This window comes from Scyliorhinus torazame, chromosome 22 (genome assembly GCF_047496885.1).
Source record: "Scyliorhinus torazame isolate Kashiwa2021f chromosome 22, sScyTor2.1, whole genome shotgun sequence".
Lineage (NCBI taxonomy): Eukaryota > Metazoa > Chordata > Chondrichthyes > Carcharhiniformes > Scyliorhinidae > Scyliorhinus > Scyliorhinus torazame.
Genome location: NC_092728.1, coordinates 89,031,274 through 89,057,435, shown reverse-complemented (window position 1 = coordinate 89,057,435; position 26,162 = coordinate 89,031,274). Strand labels below are relative to the sequence as shown.

The following is a 26,162-nucleotide window of genomic DNA, read 5'->3' as shown; positions in this document are numbered from 1 at the left end:
ATCCAATGCCTTTTCAACGCTCTGTGACTTTACTGAACAATCATCTGTTCTGGTGCCCAGTTAACTGTAGACTTCTTGGAAACTTCACTTCATTTCTCTTGTTTCCTTAACTAGCTGGACTTACGTTTCCAGCATTGTTTTCTTAACCATTACTACAAAGTATAGCTTTTCTTCTAGCAAGGCTGAGACAGATGTTCCCTCTTTAGCCTTCTAAAACCAATTGCTTCTAGCAGAGCAGTGAGAGTTGCCTTCTCTCTCACTACCTATCTCCAACTGCAATCAAATTAGCTAAACCAAAACTTAAAAGCTTCTCTACCGTACAAGGTCCAAGTTGCTAACCAACCACTGCTAATTCATTTACTTTACATGCCATAGCCTCTCTAAGCACAACAGAATCACGGTTGGAAATGAAATCAACCCCCACACATACAAACACCGTTGAAGGAATCTAACTATAGGTTTTTCCAGGCAGAAACATTAAGTTAAACCCAATTTTAAAAGATAACTTATTTCTAATGTTTACCAATACAAATGTAAATCCCATAAAACTGCCTCAATGTTATCAAGATACTGGAGTAAAAGGAAATTCAAGAATGGAGTAAAATCAATATTAAAAATAAAATTGGGATAAAATAAAGAATTGGATAAAAGGGAAATCGATGGGTGCAGCTGTCTCAAGTTATGTTTCTATTGTGTGAATTAGCATAGCAGTAGGAAAAATAGTGTTTACCTTAGTGACTAGAGGGTGAACAAATGGTTTAGAAATAGGTGTTAGAAATGTAAAGAGTTCAAAGTTCAAAGTAGAAAGATATGAGGCGGGATTCTCTGGTCGGCAACACCAAAATCGCGTTCGGCGATCGTCTGAAGAATCAATGTTTGTGCCAAAATTGGGGGTGGCGCTTCTTTGCGATACTCTGTCCCTCCAAAGCGGTGTCGGTCGTGTGTGCTATCATTTGTTGTGAACTCGGCCAGGCGGCTGCGGACTGAGTCCAGCGCCGCCACAGTCGGGGGAAAGTCGATCCACGGGCAGGGGGGACTTTGGCAGGGGTTGGGGGCACTGTCGAGGGGGGGGGGTGGTGGTTTGGGGGTCGCGAGTCGGCCAAAGGGAGGGCACTATTTGGCAGGCCAGGTTCGCGCGTGGCTGGCGCCATGTAGCACAGCACAGCTGCTGCTGTGCGCATGAGTGGCTATGCACCCGGCAATTCTCTGGCCATATCGGCAGCTAGGGCCGGGTGCTCTACGCTGCCTGCCTACTAGCCCCCCACCAAACGGAGCATCGGTGGCCGTTTTGCACCAAATGTTTGGATGGAAAAAGCCATCATTCCCACGCCGGCATTTGGACATCGCCTGAAAATCGGAGAATCCAGCCCATGGATCTATTTGGTATCTATACGCATCAATTTACATCTGTATACTCACAGTCTGGTTCACAGGGTTATCTGGTTGGGTAACATAAAGGAGGGAAACTGTATATCTAAAGCAAGTGTTATGGGTGAGGCATTTGCAGAACCCCAAAATGTATCATGGAGTTCAACCAACCTCTCCCTTTAATGGATTTGTTGCTTTTCCTAGCACACGGCTTTTTCCCTAGGTGTGGGATTACAATTATGGACACGTGGATTTTTAAACACAAAACACTGTTTATTCCATGAACTCAACTTAACATCTTAAATAAACATTGGATCTCTTAACACCCCTTACTTCAAAGATAACTCAGAAAATATTGCAACAGTAAATAATTCCTTAAAATGTTCCTTCAAACTTAACACCTTTAAACAAAATCACATCAGGTTAAAGGCTTCACTATTATAAGTTTAAATCACCCAAATGATCCAGAGATAGTCTTTCATGGCAGAGATCCAGCTCACTGCAAAACACAGACACACACCCAGCTCTTTTCCTCCAAACTGCAAAACTAAACTGCAAAATGGCTGACCTGACCTCAGCTCCACCCACTCTCTGACATCACTGGTTTCTTAAAGGTACATTGCTTAAACATCTATGTCTTAAAGGTACTCTCACATGACACCTCCCCTCAAGAAAAAAAAATAAACCATCAAGATAGTTTCATTTTATACTTTTGCAACATCCACTAAGAAATGTATACAGTAAATGTACATTTACGTTTTGTTTTTTTTAAAAACAACACATGCAAACAGGTATAATAATATAGTCCATTTTTTTTTGTTCTTCCTCCTCCAACCAAAATCCTTCTCGATTGACAGTCTCTTTGACCAAAGTCTCTGCACTATCCATCCATTCCTCGGCATTTCTCTTTAGAATCAGATACTTTAGCTCAATCTGACCACAGAGTCCCTTGCAATTCTCTAATACAGGAACATTGGTGATCACAGCCTCCAGGCAGTCAAATGCCTGTTGATAGTCCGCTGACCATTGAATTTTTTAACGTTCCTTCAGCACGGTAGCATTGTGGATAGCACAATTGCTTCACAGCGCCAGGGTCCCAGGTTCGATTCCGGCTTGGGTCTCTGTCTGTGCGGAGTCTGCACATCCTCCCAGTGTGTGCGTGGGTTTCCTCCGGGTGCTCCGGTTTCCTCCCACAGTCCAAAGATGTGCAGGTTAGGTGGATTGGCCATGGTAAATTGCCCTTAGTGTCCAAAATTGCCCTTAGTGTTGGTTGGGGTTTACTGGGTTATGGGGATAGGGTGGAGGTGTTGACCTTGGGTAGGGCGCTCTTTCCAAGAGCCGGTGCAGACTCGATGGGCCGAATGGCCTCCTTCTGCACTGTAAATTCTATGAAATCTATGAAAATTCCATCAGTGGAGTAATCACGCCACAAAACCTTTGCACAGCTGTTCGATCAAATTCATTCATGTTAAGAGCCGCATTGCCTCCCTTCGTCTTGAGGGTATTGGAAATTCCTCAAGGAAAGTGATTCGGGCTTCTCCAAATTCACTTTCGGCTAGGTTCATCACCAAACCCGCCACCTGAAGTTGATCGAAGAACTCCATACAATGGTTTAAATGTTCTTTCCACGTCTGGAAGTTGGAAATAAAAGCAGATTGTCCCACTCTCTCAATGCAATCCTTCAATGGTGGGACAGGATAAGAGTCCGTTCTTGTAACTGCATTCACCTTTCTGTAGTCCACACACAACCGTTGGGTACCGTCTGGTTTAGGTACCATCACTATGGGTGAGCTCCATTGGCTGCAACCCACTTCAATTATGCCATTTTTAAGCATACTCTCAATCTCTGTTAACCTGTGCCAATTTTAAAGGATTAAGTCGATATGGATGTTGTTTGATAGGAACAGCATTTCCCACATCTACATCATGTATAGCCATTTTAGTACTTCCCAATTTATCTCTACAAACTTGCCCATGTGATATCAATAACTCTTTCAGGTCAGTTCGTTTTTCCTCTGGAAGGTAACATAACAATTCATCCCAATTTTTAAGAACATCCTCATTTTCCAATTTAATTTGAGATATGTCAAATTCACAGTCATCTGGATTTGGTTCGTCACTTTGAGTTAGAATCATTAAAACCTCCTTTTTCTCTCCATCCCTTTCAAAGTACCCTTTCAGCATATTCACATGACACACTCGGTGAGTCTTCCTTCTATCTGGTGTTTTTACCACATAATTCACCTCACTTAATTTCCTTTCAATCTGATACGGTCCACAAAACCTAGCTTTTAAAGGCTCCCCTACCACTGGTAACAACACTAAAACGTTATCCCCACTGGCAAAACTACAAACTTTGGATTTCTTGTCCGCTACCCGTTTCATCACATTTTGTGCAACTTTCAAATGTTCTCTAGCCAATTCACCTGCTCTATTTAATCGTTCCCTAAAATTTGATATGTAATCCAATAGTGTAATTTCCGATTTCTCACCCACCAATTTTTCCTTAATCAATTTAAGTGGTCCTCTTACCTCATGACCAAAAATTAGTTCAAAACGACTAAATTTGGTAGACTCATTAGGTGCATCCCTAATTGCAAACAATACGAATGGAATTCCTTTATCCCAATCCTCTGGATAATCTTGACAATACGCCCTCAACATTGTCTTTAATGTCTGATGCCACCTTTCTAACGTTCCCTGCGATTCTGGATGGTACGCAGTTGATTTAAATTGTTTTATTCCTAAGCTATCCATAACTTCTTTGAATAACTTTGAAGTAAAATTTGTTCCTTGATCTGATTGAATTTCTGTGGGTAGTCCATATCTAGTAAAGAATTTAAGGAACTCCTCCACAATCCTTTTAGCTGTAATATTACGTACTGGAATGGCCTCTGGAAACCTAGTAGTCACATCCATTATAGTCAAAAGATATTGATTCCCACTTTTTGTTTTCGGAAGCGGTCCTACACAATCGATTAGGACCCTTATAAAAGGTTCCTCAAATGCTGGAATGGGTATTAAGGACGCTGGTTTTATCACTGCTTGAGGTTTCCCTATCACTTGGCATGTGTGACATGATTGACAAAATTTAACTACATCTTTATGTAGTCCAGGCCAATAAAAATGTTTCTGGATTTTAGCTTGAGTTTTCCTTATTCCCAAATGACCTCCCACTAGTACCTCATGTGCAACTCGCAACACCTCCTTTCTATACCCTACCGGTAATACTACTTGATGAACTTCTGCCCACTTTTCATCCGCCTGCATATGGACAGGTCGCCATTTTCTCATCAAGACATCATTTTTACGGTAATAACACTCTGGTATGCTCTCAGATTCCTCTTCCGTATATGCTTTCTGATATATCAGTTTTATTTCTACATCTTTCTGTTGTAACTCCGCCAATTTTCCTGAAATAAAAATATCCGCCTCATCCTCCACCTGTTCTTGTTCTTTTTCAACCATCTGATCAAAAATCGTTTCTGATAATTGCACTTCAACTTCATCTTCACTCTTTGATTTCTCCTCTTGTCTTAACCTGTGACTTTGCGACCTTGTTACTACACAATCCGGAAAAATACCAGGATATTCGTCCTTCAACCCTTCAGTTGATTGATTTTCCACTGGCTTATCAACCACAGTAAGCATCACTCCCATCTGCGATCCAGCTATATCATTACCCAAGATGAACTGTATTCCTGGACAAGATAGTTTATCTATTACTCCTACTACCACTTCACCACTCTTCACTGGACTTTCCAACCTTACCTTATATAATGGAACGCTACTACTCTCACCCTGAATTCCACATATCACCACCTTTTCTGGCAACATTCTTCCCAAACTACATAATTCCTCATCTCTTACCATTAAAGATTGACTAGCCCCTGTATCTCTTAAAATTGTGACTTCTTTACCTGCTCCTCCTGATAAACATGAGTAAACTTTACCCACACAAGTAAATTCTTTAAAGACATCTGGCACCTTCTTAACAATTACTTCTTGAACAGGCTGTACAATCGTTTGCAGCTCCTTCCCTTGGGCTTTCCTTTACCACTCTAGCAAACCCCGCTGTCTTATCCTGTTTTATCACATCAGCCTTCCCAGTGCTTTTCTTCAACCACCAACACTGTGACTTTACATGGCCTAGTTTATTACAGTGAAAACATTTGAAACTTTTCATGTCTCTTCCAACCTCCTGGATTTCTTTTTTAATCTGCGGTACAGCCTCCTTATTATCTCCCATCAGATCATCTTTACCTTTACCACTTGAATATTTCTCATGTCCCCAGTTTCTATCCCTCACCGGCTGAAACTGATGTCGGAAACCAATCTTTGATTTATGAACTAATTCATAATCATCTGCCATTTCCGCTGCTAATCTCGCAGTTTTAACCCTCTGTTCTTCCACATGAGTTCTCACTACATCAGGAATTGAATTTTTAAACTCTTCCAAAAGTATAGTTTCTCTGAGCGCTTCATATGTTTGGTCTATTTTCAAAGCCCTTATCCACCTATCAAAATTACTCTGTTTGAGCCTTTCGAACTCCATGTATGTTTGACCAAATTCTTTCCTTAAATTTCTAAACCTGTGTCTGTAAGCTTCAGGCACTAGCTCATGTGCACTTAAGATGGATTTCTTCACCTCCTCATACGTTCCAGATACCCCCTCCGGTAGTGATGCATACCCCCTCCGGTAGTGATGCAAACACTTCACTAACTCTACCTACCAGCTTTGTTTGAATCAGTAACACCCACATGTCCTGTGGCCATTTAATTTGTTTAGCTACCTTCTCAAATTAAATGAAAAAGGCTTCCACTTCCTTCTCGTCAAACCTTGGCAATGCTTGGACATATTTAAATAGATTCCCACCAAGCCTTCGACTATGACGCTCTTTCTCCTATCCTCATCCAACTGTACATTTCTCTTTACATCTGCCAATTTTAACTGATTGTCATGTTTCATGGTCATTTTCTGAAGTTCAAACTCCCTCTCTTTATCTTTTTCCCTGATCTGTATCTCCCTTTCTTTGTCTTTTTGTTCTACTAGGGCTATTCTTTCTTCTCTCCTTCCTTCTCTCTCCTTTTCTTTTTCCTCTCTCTCTCTTTCTCTTTCTTTTTCCTCTCTCTCTCTTTCCCCTCTCTCACTCTCGTATGCCCGCCTCTTTAATTCTTTCTCATGTTCCATTTGTTTAATTTGCAACTGAATTTTTGCCATTTCCAATGAGTCAAACTCCATCTCAGGCAACTTTAAATGCTTAACCTCCGCCATAGATACCTCATCTTTTCGCATTTTGTCAGGTAATGTTAACTGCAATGTTCTTGCCAAATCTAACAGTCTGCTTTTCGTTTCTGTCCGTAAAGTACTACGTGTGACATTCTCCACCCCCAAAAACTTCTGAGCCTCTGAAAGAGCCATTGTTCACAACACTCTCCCCACTTAAACTAAAATACCACACCGGAAAAGCAACAATCCTTCACTGTCTTTAAGTTCACAAAAGCCAATCCAATAGATAGACTTTTATCCCGCTCGAGCCCCCAATTGTTATGGGCGAGGCGTTTTCAGAACCCCAAAATGTATAATGGAGTTCAACCAACCTCTCCCTTTAATGGATTTGTTGCTTTTCCTAGCACACGGCTTTTCCCCTAGGTGTGGGATTACAATTATGGACACGTGGATTTTTAAACACAAAACACTGTTTATTCCATGAACTCAACTTAACATCTTAAATAAACATTGGATCTCTTAACACCCCTTACTTCAAAGATAACTCAGAAAATATTGCAACAGTAAATAATTCCTTAAAATGTTCCTTCAAACTTCCAAGAAACTTAACACCTTTAAACAAAATCACATCAGGTTAAAGGCTTCACTATTATAAGTTTAAATCACCCAAATGATCCAGAGATAGTCTTTCATGGCAGAGATCCAGCTCATTGCAAAACACAGACACACACACACAACTCTTTTCCTACAAACTGCAAAACTAAACTGCAAAATGGCTGACCTAACCTCAGCTCCACCCACTCTCTGACATCACTGTTTTCTTAAAGGTACATTGCTTAAACATCTATGTCTTAAAGGTACTCTCACATGACACAAGAAAACTGAATACAGGGGGAGAGAGACAGCTACCACCAAAGCCACAATTTGTTGCTAAAAGCTGCTGTTTTAAAACTCTCAGAGAAGAAATGTTACGCTGAACTGACAAAAAGTTTTTCTAGACTTGAAGAGAACTTATGGGTGGTAACCATATGCCAGATTTAGCGTATAGAGTTATAGAATATTGAATGTCGTTTGGGAAAAGAGGCATTTCTCAGAGTTCAGGAAATGTAGGTAGTTGTGGACAAGGGTTAACTTCATGAGATACTGTGTGTGGCATTCTCCGACCGTGTTCGCCCGGCAACCAGAGAATCGCCTGTGGCATTCTTGCGGTGGGCGAGGCAGGAGAATCCAGCCCTGTGTGCATATAGGCATTATTCTAGTTATGTATACTTTCACAGTGTATTGCATTCTTTGTTGTTGTATGCTTTTTTAAGTTCATAAATATTGTTTATTAATTGATTACAAGACTTGACTGTTCGCATATCTTTTCTCACATTATACCAAGAACGGGTATTCTGGGTTTAAGGATACCCTCACTTTTACTATCAGCGAGGTTCCTAACAATGTTACTGCGCAGTTTTATTTATTTACTTTTTAAAAATATTTTTATTAAGGTATTTACAAAATTTTTATAACAATAACAAAATCAATAACATTGACATGGTAAAATAAACATTTCCTCACCCGACCCAATCTTCACACACCACAACCATGTAACACCTATCCGCCCGCCCGCCCCTTGGAATACTGCTTCTGCTGATATTTTAATTTTCCCCGAGAAAGTCGACGAACGGTTGCCACCTCCGAGAGAACCCCAACATTGACCCTCTTTCATTTCATTAAAGCAAACTTTATTTTCTCGAGACTGAGAAACCCAGCTATGTCACTAACCCAGGTCTCGACACTCGGGGGCTCCGAGTCTCTCCACATTAAAAGGATCCGTCTCCGGGCTACTTGGGAGGCAAAGGCCAGGCCTCTTTCACTCCCTGAACTCCCAGATCTTCTGACACTCCAAAGATTGCTACCTCTGGACTCGGCACCACCCGAGTTCCTAGCACCGTGGACATTGTCTTCGCAAACCCCTGCCAAAACTCTGAGCTTCGGGCATGCCCAGAACATGTGGACATGGTTTGCTGGGGTTCCCGTGCACCTCACACATCTATCTTCTACTCCGAAAAACTTGCTCATCCTCGCCGCCGTCAAGTGTGCCCGGTGGACCACCTTAAATTGTATTAGGCTAAGCCTGGCACATGAAAAGGAGGAATTGACCCTGCTTAGGGCATCCGCCAATAGACCTGCCTCTAACTCTCCACCCAGCTCGTCCTCCCACTTGCCCTTAAGCTCCTTTCCCGGGGTTTCCTCCGCCTCCAACAACTACTGGTAGATATCCGGCACTTTCCCCTCCCCCACCCAGTACCGGACACTACTCTATCCTGTATCCCCCGTGGCGGCAGCAGCGGAAAGGCCGGTACCGGCTTCCTCAGGAAGTCTTGCACTTGCAAATATCTAAAACCATTCCCTGGCGGCAGTTTAAATTTATCCTTCAGCGCATTCAAGTTGGGAAAGCTCCCATCTATAAATAGATCCCCCATCCTTCCAATTCCTGCCCTCTGCCAGCTCTGGAACCAGCCATCCAACCTGCCCAGTACAAACCTGTGGTTGTTACAAATCGGGGTCCAGACCGACGCACCCTCCACCTTCTTATACCTCCTCCATTGCTCCCAGATCCTCAGTGCCGCTACTACCACCGGACTTGTGGAGTACCGGGCCAGGGAGAACGGCAGAGGTGCCATTACCAATGCTCCCAGACTGGGGCCTTTACATGACGCCTCCTCCAACCGCTCCCATGCTGACCCCTCCCCCATTACCCACTACCGAATCATGGCGATGTTAGCCGCCCAGTAGTAGTTGCAGAAGTTCAGCAGCGCCAACTCACCCTCCCCCAACTACACTCCAACCACATTTTCTTCACCCGCGGGGTTTTATTCGCCCATACAAAGCCCGAGATGATCTTGTTCACCCGCTTGAAAAAGGCCTCAGGGATGAAGATGGGGAGGCACTGAAAGACAAACAGAAATCTGGGGAGGACCGACATTTTCACGGTCTGTACCCTCCCTGCCAGTGGCAACGGGAGCATGTCCCATCTCTTAAAGTCCCCTTCCATTTGCTGTACCAACTAGATTAGGTTTATGCAGAGCCTCCCATTTCCGAGCCACCTGGATTCCCAGATAGCGAAAGCTCTTCCCTACCATTCTAAGCGGCAGCTCTCCCAGTCTCTCCTCCTGCCCTCCAGCCTGAATCACGAACATTTTGCTCTTCCCCATGTTCAATTTATACCCCGAGAAACTGCCAAATTCCCCCAAGATCATCATAACCTCTCCCATCCCCTCCAGCGGGTCAGAAATGTACAAAAGCAATTGTCCGCATAGAGCGAGACCCGGTGCTGCACCCCTCCCCGAACCAGCCCCTGCCAGTTCCTCGAAGCTCTTAGCGCCATGGCCAGTGGCTCTATACCTAGAGCACACAATAACGGGGAGTGGGGCCACCCTTGCCTCGTCCCTCGATGTAATTTAAAATACCCCGACCCCAGCCGGTTCGTACGCACGCTCGCTACAGGCGCCTGGTAGAGCAACCACACCCAGCCAATAAAGCCCTCACCAAACCCAAATCTTTCCAGCGCCTCCCCCAGGTACTCCCACTCCACCCGATCAAAAGCCTTCTCCGCATCCACCGCTACCCCCACCTCCGCCTCTCCTCTTTCTGAGGGCATCATAATAACATTTAAAAGCCTCCGAACATTGGCTTGAGTTGCCTGCCCTTAACAAATCCCGTCTGGTCTTCCCCTATCACCCCTGGAACGCAGTCGTCTATCCTTGTGGCCAATATCTTAGCCAACAACTTGGCATCCACATTCAAAAGCGAGATCGGCCTATATGACCCACACTGCTCAGGAACCTTCTCCCATTTAAGAATAAGTGAAATCGAGGCCTGCGACATTGTCAGGGGGAGGATTCTCTTCTCTCTAGCCTCGTTAAACGTCCTCACCAGCAGTGGGCTCAATATCTCTGATAACCTCTTATAAAATTCCACCGGGTAGCCGTCCGGCCCTGGAGTTTTGCCCGACTGCAGGCCCTCCCAGCCCCTCCACCAGGTCCTCCTCCACCCTCGGAAACTCCAATCAATCCAGAAATTGCCTTATCCCCTCCACTCCTGCCGACTCATATAATTTACTGTAAAACTCTTTAAAAATTTTGTTCACCCCCCCTGGGTACAAGACCATGTTACCGTCCCTATTCTTCACTCTACCAATCTCCCTGGCCGCCTCTCTCTTCCTAAGCTGTTGAGCCAACATCCTTCTCGCCCTTTCCCCGTTCTCATAAACTGCCCCCTTTGCCTTCCTCAACTGTTCCACTGCTTTCCCTGTGGTCAACAACTGAAACTCCCCCTGAAACTTCCGTCGCTCCCTCAGGAGCACTGCGTCTGGGGCCTCAGCGTATCTCCACCCGGAGTATCTCCTCCACTAATCTCTCCCTCTCCGCCCGTTCCCCCTTTTCCCGTGGAACCTAATCGAAATTAGCTCCCCTCTAACAACCGCCTTCAGAGCTTCCCACACCGCCGCTGCAGATAGCTCTCCCGTGTCATTTGTTTCCAAGTAGTTCTGGATGGACTTATTCACCCGCCCGCAGACCGCTTCATCCGCTAACAACCCCAGATCCAGTCTCCATAACGGATGTTGCCCTCTCTCCTCGCTAGCCCGCAAATACACCCAATGTGGGGCATGATCCAACACTACAATTGCCGAGTATTCCGTCCCCACCACCCTCGGTATTAGCGCCCTGCTCAGAACAAAAAAGTCAATACGAGAGAAAACCTTATGGACGTGAGAAAAAAAAGAAAACTCCTTCGCCCTCGGCCGTATAAACCTCCATGGGTCTATACCCCCCCATCTGTACCATAAAGCCCTTCAATTCCTTTGCCACAGCCAGCCTCCTCCCGGACTTGGATATTGACCGGTCCAATTCCGGTTTAATGACCGTGTTAAAGTCCCCCCCCCCCGCATCAGGTTATGTGACTTCCGGGATCTTACCTAGCACCCGCCTCATAAACTCCATGTCATCCCAATTCGGAGCATATATGTTCACGAGCACCACTCATGCACCCTCCAACCTACTACTCACCATTATGTACCTACCCCCCTTATCTGACACGATTCTCCCAGCCTCGAATGCTTACTAATCAAAATTGCTACCCCCCTGGTCTTTGAGTCCAGCCCTGAGTGGAACACCTGGCTAACCCAACACTTCCTCAATCTCATCTGATCTATGACCTTAAGATATGTCTCTTGTAGTATAGCCACGTCTGCCTTCAGTTCCCTTAGATGCGCGAACACGCGAGCCATCTTGACCGTCCCATTCAGTCCTCTCACGTTCCATGTAATCAGCCTGGATGGGGGGCTCCCCCCCGCCGACTAGCCATCGCCTTTTTTAGGCCAGCCCCGGGCCTGCGCCCCCCATTCCCAGAGTACCCCCATGAGCAGCAGCCATTCCCGACCTCCCATTTATTCCCCGACAATAGTTCCTCTCCTGTCAGCAAAGCAGCCTCCTCCTCCTTCCCTTCCCCCCCCCCCCCCCCTCCCCCAACAGCACCAGAAACCTCATCTTCCAGATCAGGTACCTGTTTAACACTTACTCACCCCCCACTGCGCTTCCGAGAGTCAGATGAACCATGCTGACCCCGATAATCCCCGCCCCTGGCGCCACACATCTGTCTCCCTATTGTTCAAACCTCTCCCCCCCCACATGAATAAACCTTTTAACAGCATCACATTCCCCAGTATGTAAACAGCAGCAAAAGAAAAAAACAAAATGCAATTAACATAAACCAGTGAAGAGACAGTCACTTAAGCCAAAACCCAGTCTCCAGAAGAATAGCTCTAACTTCAAGACCCTCCCCCCCCCCCCACATCAAATCCCTGCAAGACAAAGCACCCTACCATCACCGCAGCCCATAATTTCACCCAGAACGTCATAAAACGTATTTTCTTTTGAAAAACCAGTACAGCATTACGAACCACCGCTACAAAACTTCTCCGCTGCTGAAGTGTCCTTTAAATCATCTCCACCTTCTTTTCTTTAATGAATGCCCATACATCGTCCGGCGTCTCAAAATAAAAGTCCCGTTCCTCTTGCGTAACCCACAGCTGCGCTGGGTACAACATCCCGAACTTCACCCCCTTCTTGAAGAGGGTCGCCTTTGCCCGATTAAACACAGCACGTCTCTTGCCAACTCCGCTCCCAGAGGTCCTCCAGCTTCTCCTGCATCCTCTTCTAGCGGTCGTCCAACACCTCAACCTTGTTCCCCAGCACGGTTATATAGTCCTGCTGGTCGGATAACTTTTGTTATAACGTATCGCTTTCCCCTGGGTCTCCTGATTCAAGACTACTTGATCAATCTAAGCTTTGATCGGGTCCAGCGTATCCTTTTGCAGCTTGACGAAACAATCCTCACAAAACTTCACCAGCTGCTCCGTCGACCACTCCTCCGTCGACCACTGTGCCGTCTGTCCTCGGCCCTTGCCCTCTGCCATGCTGCCCTGCGGTACCAGCTCTGCTTGCTTCTCACTACCAGGACTGAGTCGTTTCACACGGCCACTTCTGGTTCAATTCTCCATACACCAGTGAGGGAATCCTGTAGCACAGTTCACCGATTTATTCCATACAATCCGAGAAAAATCGGGGGAAAAAGGTCCGAAAGTCCGTTACAGCCGGGAGCTATCGAATGTGCGACCAACTCCTCCATGGCCGCCACCGGAAGTCCACTGTTTTATTTATGTTGGTCTCTCGGATCATGTAAGTTTTCAACTGCTATAATGGGGTCCTTTTTGGAAAATAGTTTGAGAAACACCACACTAAGTGACTGCCTGGCATGCTTGCAATCCATTTGTCTCAACACATTTTTAGTCAACATAGAATGGGCCTTCAATACATGGAGAACCCAAATGACAAACAAAACCTACAAAAAGAATTAAAATATATTGTCACATATTTGCCAGCAGACAGTAGATTAGCTTTCAACTGTTATTGTATCTGTCATATTTAGCTAAAGAAAAAATCTTAATTCCTGCTTTTAGTAGGCAGTCAGCTATTTGGAAGTGTTACAGAATCCTGTATAGGAAAAACAACTGCGCAGCATATGTCCAGAGGTCTCGATATATAGGCTATTTAATGCTGATGTCATTTTTGTGACCTTAGGTTACCTGCTATGCAATTTGGAATTCTACGAAAATGGTATTTCAAGGCATTCCACAATGTTCCCCATTATTGATCTATTCATCATTAACGACTTGTTCCATATAAATGTGGTAATTCTTGTGACATCTGTTCATTAGGTCCAATGAAGCCCAAGTGTTGCCAAAACTGATATTCATTATTGATATTTTAGATTGTGGGACTTTAAAATGTTGTCTATCTTTTCATACAACCTGCGTTGCAGTTATGGACTGTCCAACTCTCTAAAAGAGCCTAAGGAAATGTGTTGGGTAGTCTGACACTTGACGGTATCAAAATGTTATTAGCTTTTAACAAAGAAAACTTTTGTTCCACACACTGCGGTATTGAAAAGAATACAAGAGCCTGTAATGAGGGAAATGAAAGCTTAACATAAAACTAAACACTTACTGCTGGAGTTGGGCTTTTTTAAGTGCTGGATCCACCAAACGGAGTGTATCTCTAATGATGGCAACTTTTATTTCTTCATCCACAGGACTAGCAACATATTCAAACAGTCCTGGAGAAATCTGCAAAATAAACAACACTTCAAAACTGCGCTGCAGCAAAAGCTTCCTAAATCTCACATTATACCACAAATCTTTGCAAGGTCTTAAGTTGGTTTTCTCACATCACATCTTTAAAAAGAATTCACAGATAAGTATCAGCTCCCATGGAATTTGTAGAGTAACAACATTTTAAAGTTAACACTTCAATCACAGAGATGAGGAGAAATTTCTTCAGCCAGAGAGTGGTGGGTCTGTGGAATTCATTGCCACAGAGGGCGGTGGAGGCCGGGACGTTGAGTGTCTTTAAGACAGAAGTTGATAAATTCTTGATTTCTCGAGGAATTAAGGGCTATGGAGAGAGAGCGGGTAAATGGAGTTGAAATCAGCCATGATTGAATGGTGGAGTGGACTCGATAGGCCGAATGGCCTTACTTCCACTCCTATGTCTTATGGTCTTATGGTCTAATCAATAGCTTTTAATCTCTATATGGCCAAGTACGAAATAAAAGCACATAAAGTTAAATTATGGCATAGACTGTCTAAGCCAGTGGTGGGCCACCTGGTTGCTGAGTGCAGCCATGAGACATTTTGTTGACTGTTGCCTATGCACAAGGTTTCCAGCTTCCGCTTGTTTCCATCAACGTAGTTTTTTCTAACGGCATGACTAAAGCAATATGCTCACGTGAAGTGAGGTGCACCCTGATTGTACACGGTATTCACTGTGAGAGCTGTGCGCTCTCTCAAAGCATACATATTTATTTTATTTTTACCATTTGAAATTGATGACAGTTCTATTAAGTTTGAATGATTAAGAGTCATAGAATCCCTGCAGTGCAGAAAGATGCCATTTGGCCCTTCAAGTCTGCATGGGCCCTTGGAAATAGCACTCTTCTTAAGCCTACCCTATCCCCATACCCCTACCTAACCTTTTGGACACTAAGGGGCAATGTAGCAGGCTAATCCACCTAACCTGCACATCTTTGGACTGTAGAAGGAAACCGGAGCACCCAGAGGAAACAAACGCAGACACGGGGAGAAAATGCAAACTCCACACAGACAGTCACCCGAGGCCGGGATTGAACCTGGGTCCCTGGAGCTGTAAGGTAGCAGTGCTAACTACTGTGCCACCGAGCCGCCCTAAGTATCTTCTATAACCAGTTTTGAAAAACACAGCGTGTATTAAATGTATTCAATCTTATTCGTGGAATCATTGTTAGTGAACATGCTCATAGTTCAGTCTTGTGGCCCACTGAAATGAAGGTGGGCGGCTCATGCGGGCCACTCATGCGACCCACTCACTAGCTTAGGTTGCCCCTCACTGGTCTAGGCATTTGGCTAGATACCACAGGAATGAGGGCACCAAATCAGCTAATGCAAGTTTCAGTCTTGGAGTTTTCAATGCAAATGTCTTAAAGTTTGAAAATATGTAATCATGCTTTTGTTTTTTTTCAAAGTAGGGGAGAATTCGGTCTCAGTCATGCATTCTTTCCCCTCCCTCCTCCTCTAACATTGGGCACAAATGTTCTTCCTGGCTAGGTCTGCAATTTTACATTTCACAATAAATTCTGAGTAAATTGTTTGCTGGTATTATTCATGTGACATTGGAAGATGTTAGGAAAATTGGATTATAAACGTAGTTTGCAATTTAGGGGTTAAAAGCCTGGGGTTAGAAAGTGTTTGTTTAAAAAGAATCCTGTTCTGCAGGGCCTGGATAGTTTTAGCAGCCAGCAGGTTAAATTGAATTGCTGTTTTTCAGTCTGGGCTAATGCATAGTGGTTTGCCTGGGAAGTCCCTAAAGTGTTAATGTGCTTTGCAGCCTGCAGAGATAGTTTTGAATCATAGAATTTACAGTGCAGAAGGCAGCCATTCGGCCCATCGCGTCTGCACTGGTCCTTGGCAAGAGCACCCTACTTAAGCCCACACCTCCACCCTATCCCTGTAACTCAGTAACACCACCTAACCTTTTTGGACACAAGGGAAATTACCATGACCAATCCACCTAACCTGCACATCTTTGGACTGTGGGAGGAAACTGGAGCACCCAGAGTAAACTCACACAGACCCGGAGAGAACGTGCAGATTCCGCACAGACAGTGACCCAGCGGGGAATCGAACCTGGGACCCTGGAGCTGTGAAGTAACTGTGCTAACCACTGTGCTCCGTACTGTGTTTTTCGGCTTAGGGAGATGAGGTCATTGCTGGGTGGAGCCAAGGAAGGCAAGGAAGAGGCAGTTGGTGGAGAAACTTTGGACAGGGGAGTCGCTTTCTGAACTGCCTGATGCTGTCCACAATTCTCCCACAGCAAGATAGATTGAGATCTGTATGTTTATTTTATTGTTGTTCTTGGAAAATTGAGAAGTCATGTTTAAGATGCAAATTTTTAGCTATTCTTTTTGGGTGTGACATTATAAAGTTTCGTATTGTAGTTATAGTAAAGTTTTTTTTAAAATAACCAAGTCCTATTTTTTCATGCAATCACTCCTGAAGCGAATCATTCTGTCTGCAGTCTTTCAAATAAACTAAAATACTGGGGTTTCAGTCCAGTATCCTAGCTACTGTTCGGGTCTGGTCTGGGATACTAATACGTATTCCTCATTCCTGCAGCCCTTTCCTCAGTCAACCCAAGTTGTTTGATAATATTACTTTGTTTATTGGAGATAATTTGAGAATTAAATAATGATATGCTTAAACCTTTTTATATTTGAAACAAGCATAAAATGTTTACTTCAGTGCTTTCAAATCTGCCTTGAAGAAGATGGAGGGTGGAATATTAGGGCTGGGTGGTGGGTATCAATTTCAAGCTATGCTTATGTCAAATAAATCCTTATTTCAGGCATAACAGTATAGATATTTCTATTTTTCCTCATATTTTTGACAGTTTCATTCCTCTCATTCATATTAAACCAGGAAGAATTGTTAAATGAATTCATCTGAGACACTATCAAAACTCACAATTTGCAATCTCCGACCAGTAAATATATCACATTTCAGAGATGGGATAAAATATTATTTTAAATCTGGAAAATATTGTTCAATCCCAGTCAGCAGAATCAAAATCCAAACAAGTGATGATACTTTACCAATCGCTGACTAGAAAGTGTGCACTCTGTTACAAGACATCACATTAATTTCATTAATCTAGTTCATAGACAAAACTGCTGAAGAACATTACATAGCAACCTTGATCTTGCAATCTTTCTGTATGGTTCATTTATGAACCAAACAAAGCAAAACAGGCAGAAGGGACAGGTGATTCATATGAATAATGCCTGTGTTTATTTAATTACATGATACTCTTTAACTGGCGCTGGTTGTTATTCCATACTTGTAAACAAGAGTTCTATATAATCAGCAATTTCATGTGGTAGCTAAGCAGATCCCCATAGCAACAAGGGTGTGGATTAATACTGAATAGTTTTATGTGCACAATACCAGGCAGTTAACCCTGCGGCATTTGTAAAGGACATGAAATAAATATTCCTTATTCGTATTTCTAACTTTGGAATTATGTGCCACATTTTCATAATGATGAATATTAGTGAGAACAACAGTACAATTCATGAACTATACTTCTGTATGTTAGTTATGGTCGTCAAATGCAGAGAAATATTAAAAAGACTTGCATTTATATAGCACCTTTCACAACCACAGGATGTCTCAAAGTGCTTTGCAGCCAATGATGTACTCTTGAAGTGTACTCATTGTTGTAATGTGTTATTTATCACAAAAGTATCTGTTATCGCCACACATTTAAAGAATTTTGTAAACCATGTAATACCTAACCTTAAATTTTAATTCAAACGCAACCGCTGTAATATGCAGTAGAGAGCTGCATAATCATGAAACAGATTTGTGTCTAACTTGCATCCATTGAGTATTATTCTAGCACAGGAATACCACGAAAAGAATGAGCAGAGTTCTTCGATAATGCCCTTTTGCATTGTCAAAGGATTTCTGAGGATGCCCCAAAAGGATAAAGGTGTCTTTCTGCCTGGAACAAGCAGATAATTTTAAATTTAAACTCGTTGAGATTAGATTGACACCACAGAGTCCTAATTTTCCTTGGTTGCATTCAAAGAGACACTGATTAATAAGGCACCTTACTGTTAGCACCGATCTCTCTCAAATTGAAGGCAAACATATTAAAATCTATCTTTTCATAAGGCAGGCAAGCAGATTATCAGTAGTAAGGGCTTACTGGTTCTTATTTTTGAATAGTTACTAGAAGGCCACGGAGCTAACAATACATCTAGGTTCAAACATGCAGCTCCTAGTTCTGGGCACGGACACATCAAACTGCACTCTGGAAATGTCAAGCATAGAAAAATGTTCTGAACACAAATTAAGAGTGAATCATACAGTGCAGAAGGATGCCATTTGGGCCATCAAACTGTATCGGCCCTTTATCTGAAAAGAGCCGCTACCTAGACCAATCCCCATAACCCCACCTAACTTTTTGGGCAATATGAGCATGGCCAATTCACCTAACCTGCACATCTTTGGACAGTGGGAGGAAATCGGAGTACCTGGAGGAAACCCATGCAGACACGGGGGGAAAGTGCAAATTCCACACAGTCACCCAGGGTCAGAATCAAACCCGGATCCCTGGCATTCTGAGGCAGAAGTTCTAACCACTGAACTGCCGTGTTCGGGTTAGGTCACACAAATATGCATCGCCTGACTCGGACTCCTGGCACTGGGGAGGATGGAAATTGCCTCTATTGTGTCATGCTAGCTGTCCCACTCTGCAGGCGTGACTAAAATATTCATATGCATGGATAAAGTGCTAAATATACATGGTACGAAAGCAAAATACCGCAGATGCTGGAAATCTGAAATCAAAATGAAAAATGAAAATATTAAGATCAGGCAGTGTCTGTGAAGAAAGGAAACAAAGTTAACGGGGGCGATTCTCTGAGCCCCGCGCCAGGCCGGGCCGGAGAATCGCCGCAACAGCGCCACAACGCCGCGGTGTGGAGAATCGGCGCCATTTGCAGCAGCGTGTTTGGCATGGCGCCGGCCGCGGGAATCAGTGAGGCCGCCAATTCTCCAGCCCGGATGGGCCGAGCAGCCACGCCGATATGACAGAGTCCCGCCGGCGCCCTTCACCCCGGATCGCTGCCGGCGGGAACTCTGCGGGAACGGTCGGGGGGTCCGGCCTGTGGGTGGGGGGGCTCCTTCGCCAGGGGGCCTCCGATGGGGTCTGGACCGCGATTGGGGCCCACCTATCGGCGCTAAAGAAGTCCCCCATTTGGCGCCGCGTAAGGAGGATGGAGAGACGTGAACCACCCCAGCGCCGTGCTGGCCCCCTGTGGGGGCCAGAATTGGTCGTACCCGGGCCCTGTTCGCGCCGTCGTGAAACGCAAAGGCTTCCATGACGGCGCAAACACTTGGGCTCAATATCGGAGAATCGCCCCCAAGATTTCAGGTTGCCGACTTATTGCCAGAACTTTACAGGGTGTAACAGCATATTGATATCCAAATAGCAAAACTGATAAAGAATGGGCATTCGATTAGTGCCATCATTTTAAGCATGCTACAAATGTTTTGTAAACTAGATATATTTTAAACTTTAATTTTCATTCATATACACTAGTGATTCATGGTCATACAGAACTCTAATACTCATTATGATAGACTTTCCACCCCAGGAACATTATTAACCAGGCATGAAACGGAAGAAAAAGGAGCAGGGATCCTTGACATATGTTGGAGGGAAGCAGCAAGGAAAAAGATACTTTGGCAATCCAAACAACTAAGTCAAAAACACGAGCGACAGTGGCTACAACTGTGTGTGAATGAAATGCTAGCTGCTGTTACATTGATGATTTTTGTTTTGTACTAACTTTGAATTATCAGTAACATTATTGACAGAAGGCATTTCTACGCATATGCTATTGCCAATGAAAAGCTCTGCCCAGTATGGTACACTGTATTAATCTAGGTGTTGTAATGTTGATCAAAACTAATAAATCAAGCAAGATAAATAACAAACTTTTGGTCTGAAGAGTAAAGAAATTATTCATCAGCATGCATAGGGAAAACTTGCAACTTGACAACTAACGTGTTACCACTTACAATCATTTTTGCACATATTAAAGCAACAGATAATGAAAATCAGCATTTATTTTTGATGGTATGTGAGCTTTGCTCAACTGTGATGACACTAACAGTAATGAAACTAGGCTTATAAAGTGATAATTAAAAATATATAAGGTGACTCATTGCAATGTTTTCAATTATTATTTGGGTCAAATTCTGGATATAACACATGCTACAACACATTTTTGAAGATATTAAGAGGGCTATTCAAAATCTCAGGGCCACAGACAATTTAATTACTGTTATAATCGAATAAACACAGGAATATGTAAATTTGTAGGAGTATAAACAACTTCATACGTTTCACTTTAAATGAGGAGTGAGCCAACTTCACCCTCAAAGAAAAAAAATATTTAAATAGTGTCTTTCAGGACCAGATATGTCAGGTGCTTCACAGCCAAAGTACTTTTGAAGTGTAGTTATTGTAATGGAGGAAATTAGGCAAACAATTTGTGCACAGCAAGCTTCCACAAATAGCAATGCAATTAAACACACCTAATTATTTTTTTACAATTAAGGGGCAATTTAGCATGACCAATCCACCTACCCTGCACATATTTTTGTGTTGTGGGGGTGAGACCCACGTAGAATGTGCAAACTCCACACAGACAGTGACCCAGGGCTAGGATTGAACCTCAGCACCTTCAGGCAGCAGTGCTAACCACTGAGCCACCATGCTGCTCCAGCAAAGCGTAATGACCATATAATTTATTTTTGAGAAGCCAGTTGAGAGATGAATATTGACCATGACACTGGGGATATCACCCCTACTCTATTCAAAATTTTGCCATAGGACCTTATACATCCAAAAGGGCAGATAGGGCCTTAGTTTAATATCCCATCCAAAGGATGGCAGTTCTGACAGTGCAGAACTCCCTCAGTACTGCGCTGGAGTGTCAGCCTTGATTTTTGTGCTCAAGCTACAGAGTGACTTGAACCCAGAACTTTCTGACTCAAGAGGCAACAATGCTACCAGTCGCCATAACCCCAGATCATCAGAAGCTGCTTTCCGGTTTGAGGGGAGAGCTGACTGGTGGTGGTTTAACCTGAGGATCACCACACCTCAGGCGAGGGGCAAGGTTGAGAGTGCACTGTTATTCATGAATTGAACCATGATTGAATCATGAAAAACTTGACTGGATTAAGGAAAAGGCTTTTTGCTTGAAACCTTTTGTAATTAGTACAGCATCCTTACTGCTGAAATATTCTACATTAGCACTAGAACTACAGCTGGTAATCTCTTTAGTTTGCAAAAAAATTATGAAATTATAATCACCACAAAATGGTCAGCTAATTCAGCGGGGGATTTTATAACTTGAAAAGAACTGAAATATACAAGTTTCCCCAAGTAACATTAGGATACTTCACAAGATAATTATAGATGAAGAGGCAAATCAGTCCAACTTAGTGCATTCATCCAGAAATACCCTGAAGTCCTTTCACTGCAACTTCTAATTGATTATTAAATGATTACAAAAGCTTTGCCTTCACTATTTCACCCTCAAGTCCATTCCAAATATTGATCATTCCTTGAACCAAGAAGAATTTCCTGAGATCAATCCGAAATGTTCCTTTCAATAGTTTCGGTTGTGACTTCCAGTGGGGCCATGGAGTGAGAGGTCACACATTTGGTGGTTCCGCTCAAGGTTGATTTTTTTTGGTCTTTTCTCCGCCCGAAGGATGAAGTATTTCAGTGCAAGGGGTGCAGTAGTACCTGGAGAAGGTTTTACTTCACTGCTGTGCCTAGCGTATGGATCCACGGACTAGAGTGGGACAAGAAGAACAGAGCTGCTGGTGGAAGAGAGTCTTCGTAGTGCGCCACAGGATAAGATGGACAAGGGAGTTGCTCTGCCCGCCTGGTGTGGTCAACGGAGCAGCTAATATAGTTCCTTAATGGAAAGTTCTGTCAGCTGAGGGAAGAGGCCCTGGAAGACCTGGCCAAGGTGGTGAAACCGGTTAAGTCAGATATCGATAGTGGAGCAGAGGCTGGGGTCCCAGCGCCGTGAGATCCATAAAGTGGAGGAGACAGTGAAGGTGCACAAGGAGCATTTGGCCTCGTTGGTGGCTGAGGTGGGGGTGATGCGGGAGACCCAAAAGCTGAAGGAACATACATAAGAACATAAGAACTAGGAGCAGGAGTAGGCCATCTGGCCCTTCGAGCCCGCTCCGCCATTCAATGAGATCATGGCTGATCTTTTGTGGAGTCAGCTCCACTTCCCGGCCCGAACACCATAACCCTTTATTCCTTTATTCTCCAAAGAAGAAGGTGGAGGATCTGGAAAATTGCTGCAGAAGACAAAATCTGAGGATTTTCATGGGGGAACATCGAGGGCGAGTGTGCCATTCGTTGCTCTGAGGGGGTATGGTTAGGGGGAGGGGAGTTGGGTGTGCCAGGTAGGTTGGAGGCCTTGGGCAGGGTCACCATGCTATCTGGGCAGGCAGGTGAAGAGGGAGGTTGTCAGGAGGTAGGTGGGGGGGAGATGATGTTTTCTTAAGGGTGTGGGGCGGGACGGATGCTGATGAGGGTGTGGTTGATGTGGCGCAGTTGCAAAAGGATTGATGACGGTGGACATCTGAGGCTGGGCCTGAAGGGTTACATGACACGGGCCACGGACTGGCCCAAAAAGGTATATGGCTGATCGGCAGGGGAGGAGCCCTCCGACCAGGCTTGTCACGTGGAACGTGAGGGGGCTGAATGGGCAGGTCAAATATTCACGTATATTCACGTACCTGAGGAGTCTGAAGGTTGAGGAAAGAATGTGTGGGGCAGATGTTCCATTCAGCACTGGACATGAAGACGAGGGGGGTGGCGGTGTTGGTGATTAGCAGATGGGGTTCAAGGGGGAGAACATTGTGGAGAGAGGTTCCATGATGCTGAGTGGGAAGCTGGAGGGCTTGCCAGTGGTTTTGGTAAAACATTTATGCCCCAAATTGGGATGATGTAGATTTCACGAGGCAGGTATTTAGGAAGATTCCAGAAGCGGACACAAACCTGTTGATTATGCGGGGAGGGGGTGCCCACAGTGGGAGCTGGATGTGGGGCTTTTGGCAGATGAGGTGGTGTGTGAGCGGGTGAGGGCTGCCATTCAGGGGTACATGGAGTTAAACAACATGGGGGAGGTCACGGCTGCCAAGCTGTTGGAGGCACTTAAGACGGTGGTTAGGGGGACGTTTATCTCAATTCTGGCACATAGGGAGAAAGCGGAGTGGGTAGAGATGGCAAGGCTGGTAAATGAAATTCTGACGGTGGATGGGAGGTATTCGGAGGCCCCAGAGGCAGGGCTGTTGAAGGAGAGGCAGAGACTCCAGATAGAGATTGAGCTAGTGTCCATGGGGAAGGCGGCGGGGCAGTTACGGAGGACCAGAGGGGCATTGTACAAGTACAGGAGAAGGCGAGCAGGATGCTAGCCCGCCAGTTGAGGAAGCAAGAGGCAGCGAAGGAGATTGGCAGAGTAGAGGATGATAAGGAAAGGGTGGTGTTGGGCCAGGAGGAGGGGGAGGAGGATGCCATCGTTTTTGGAGTTTAATAAGGTAGAGGAGGAGCTGGATCAGGGATTGGGGACCCCAATTGGCGAGGGAGGTGATGGACAGTATGGAGGCGATGCAGGCAGGGAAGGCCCCGGGTCCAGTCGGGTTTCCAGTGGACTTTTAAAAGTTTGGGGCGGACCTGGTGCCACTGCTGGTGAGGGCATATAATGAGGCAAGGGAGAGGGGGGAATCTCCCCTCTACACTATTGCAGGCTTCCATCTCCCTAATATTGAAAAAGGACAAGGATCCGGAGCAGTGTGGGTCGTACCGTCAATAACGTTATTGAACGTAGATGCCAAGCTTTTTTCAAAGGTGTTGGTCTCGCGAATTGAGGACTGCCTCGGGTGCAGACAGTAAACATGGCGGTGCTGCCAAGGTTTCTGTTCATGTTTCAGAACCTCCCAATCTTTGTCCCAAAGTCGTTTTTCAAGAAGGTTAATGCGCTGATCTCTGGGTTTGTGTGGGCGGAGAAGACCTGTGGGTTAGGAGGGTTATCCTGGCGCCGTTGGGGGGGGGTACTGCTGGCGCACCCGAACATGATGAATTACTACTGGGCGGCGAATATCGCCATGAGTAGGAAATAGGTGTGTGGGAGGGGTCGGTGTGGGGTCGGATGAAGGCGGCATCATGTAGGGGAACGTGTTTGAGGGCTTTGTTGTCAACGCCTCTGCCATTCTCGCCAGCCAGGTTAGATGTGGGCGGCACGTGGGGAAGCCTGCGAATTACGTCCACATGTTTTGGGCATGTCTGAAGCTGAAGGGGTTCGCAGATGTAACGTCCAAGGTGCTGGGGTGGAGGTGGCACTGAGTCCAGAGATGCCGATATCCGGAGTGTCGGAAGACTCGGGAGTCCAGGGGGCGAGAGAGGCCGATGTTTTGCCTCCCTTATAGCCCAGAGACGGATCTTGCTCGGGTCGAGGGTCCCGGACCGCCAAAAGCAGGGTTTCGGGTGAGCGACCCGGCGGAATTCCGGAGGCTGAAGAGTGTCAAGTTCGTCTCGAAGGGGGTCAGTCGATGGGTTCACTCGGAGGTGGAAGCCACTTATTGATTTATTTATGGGGGTTTGAGGGGTCAGCAAGGGGTGGGGGTGGGGGGGGTAAGGCAGGATAGGAGAGGGGTCATGGCAGTGTTACGGGAGCAGGGGGGGTAATGAGTGTTGGTTGTTTATAATGTTCTTTGGTTGTTCTTCTGCTTTTGTTTGTTTATATGAAAATGCCTAGAATAAAATATTTTTTTAGTTTTGGTTGTGATCACCCCCCCCAGCCTGCAAAGGAATTAATTTCCAACAGTTTCCAAATTCAACTTTATGTGCACCTCTATAAAAGGTCACCTTGAGATTCCTCTTTTCTGGGCTGCAAGTCACAAATCTCTCCAAGTCTTTTCGAAAATTTCTCAAACATCGAACATTAGTGATCAGTCTTGTGGTTTATCTCTGCACTGCCTTCTGCACTAAATGCCCTCAAGCCATTCAGTTGAATCAAACTGCTGCAGAAAAGTAAAAAAAGAATGAAACCAGCCCTGCTCAACCTGAAAAGTCCTCCTCACTAACATCTTGGGGCTTATGCCAAAATTTGGAGAGCGGTCTCACGGATTAATCAAGCAACAGCCTGACATAGTCATGCTCATGGAACCATAAAGACAATGTCCTTCACAACAATATCACCATTCCTGGTTATGTCCCTTTCCTAGCAAGACCAATTCATCTTAGATGATGGCACACAGATGGGAGGGAGCTGCCCCGGACAGTCCTGAACATTAATTCTGTGTCCCATGAAGTCTCAAGGCATCAGGGAAAACATGGACAAACCTCATGATTACGACCTACCACCTCTTCCACAGATGATAAATCAGTGCTCCTCCATGTTTAACACCAATTGGAAGAGGCACTCAGGCTGACAAGGACACAGATCGACTTCAACATCCACCACCAAGAGTGATTTGGTAGCACTACTACTGACAGAGTTGGCCTAGCCCTAAAGGACATAGCAGCTAGACCGAGTGTGCGGCAGGTGGTGAGGGAACCAAAAAGGAAATTTCTACTTGACTTACTCCTCAATAATCTACCTGTTGCAAATGTATCGGTTTATGACAGCTTTGACAGGAAGGCCCTACACAGTCCTAGTGAAGACAAAGTCCCATCTTCACATTGAGAATACACTTCGTCATGTTGTGTGGCACTACCACATTGCGAAATGGGATTGATTTCAGACAGATCAAGCAATACAAAAAATGCATCCAAGAGGCTCTGTGGGCATCAGCAGAATGTATTCAATCACAATT

The 26,162-nt window shown here is 44.8% G+C and overlaps 1 protein-coding gene across 1 annotated transcript in view; it reads right to left on the bottom strand.

Moving 5' to 3' along the window:
* The window catches only part of ttll11 (tubulin tyrosine ligase-like family, member 11), a 270,098-nt gene that overhangs the window by 144,765 nt on the left and 99,171 nt on the right, over positions 1 to 26,162 (bottom strand). Inside the window, exon 6 of the mRNA XM_072488539.1 lies at positions 14,155 to 14,273. Within this exon, the coding sequence (XP_072344640.1) occupies positions 14,155 to 14,273 (119 nt within the window). The remainder of the gene's footprint in view (positions 1 to 14,154; positions 14,274 to 26,162) is intronic.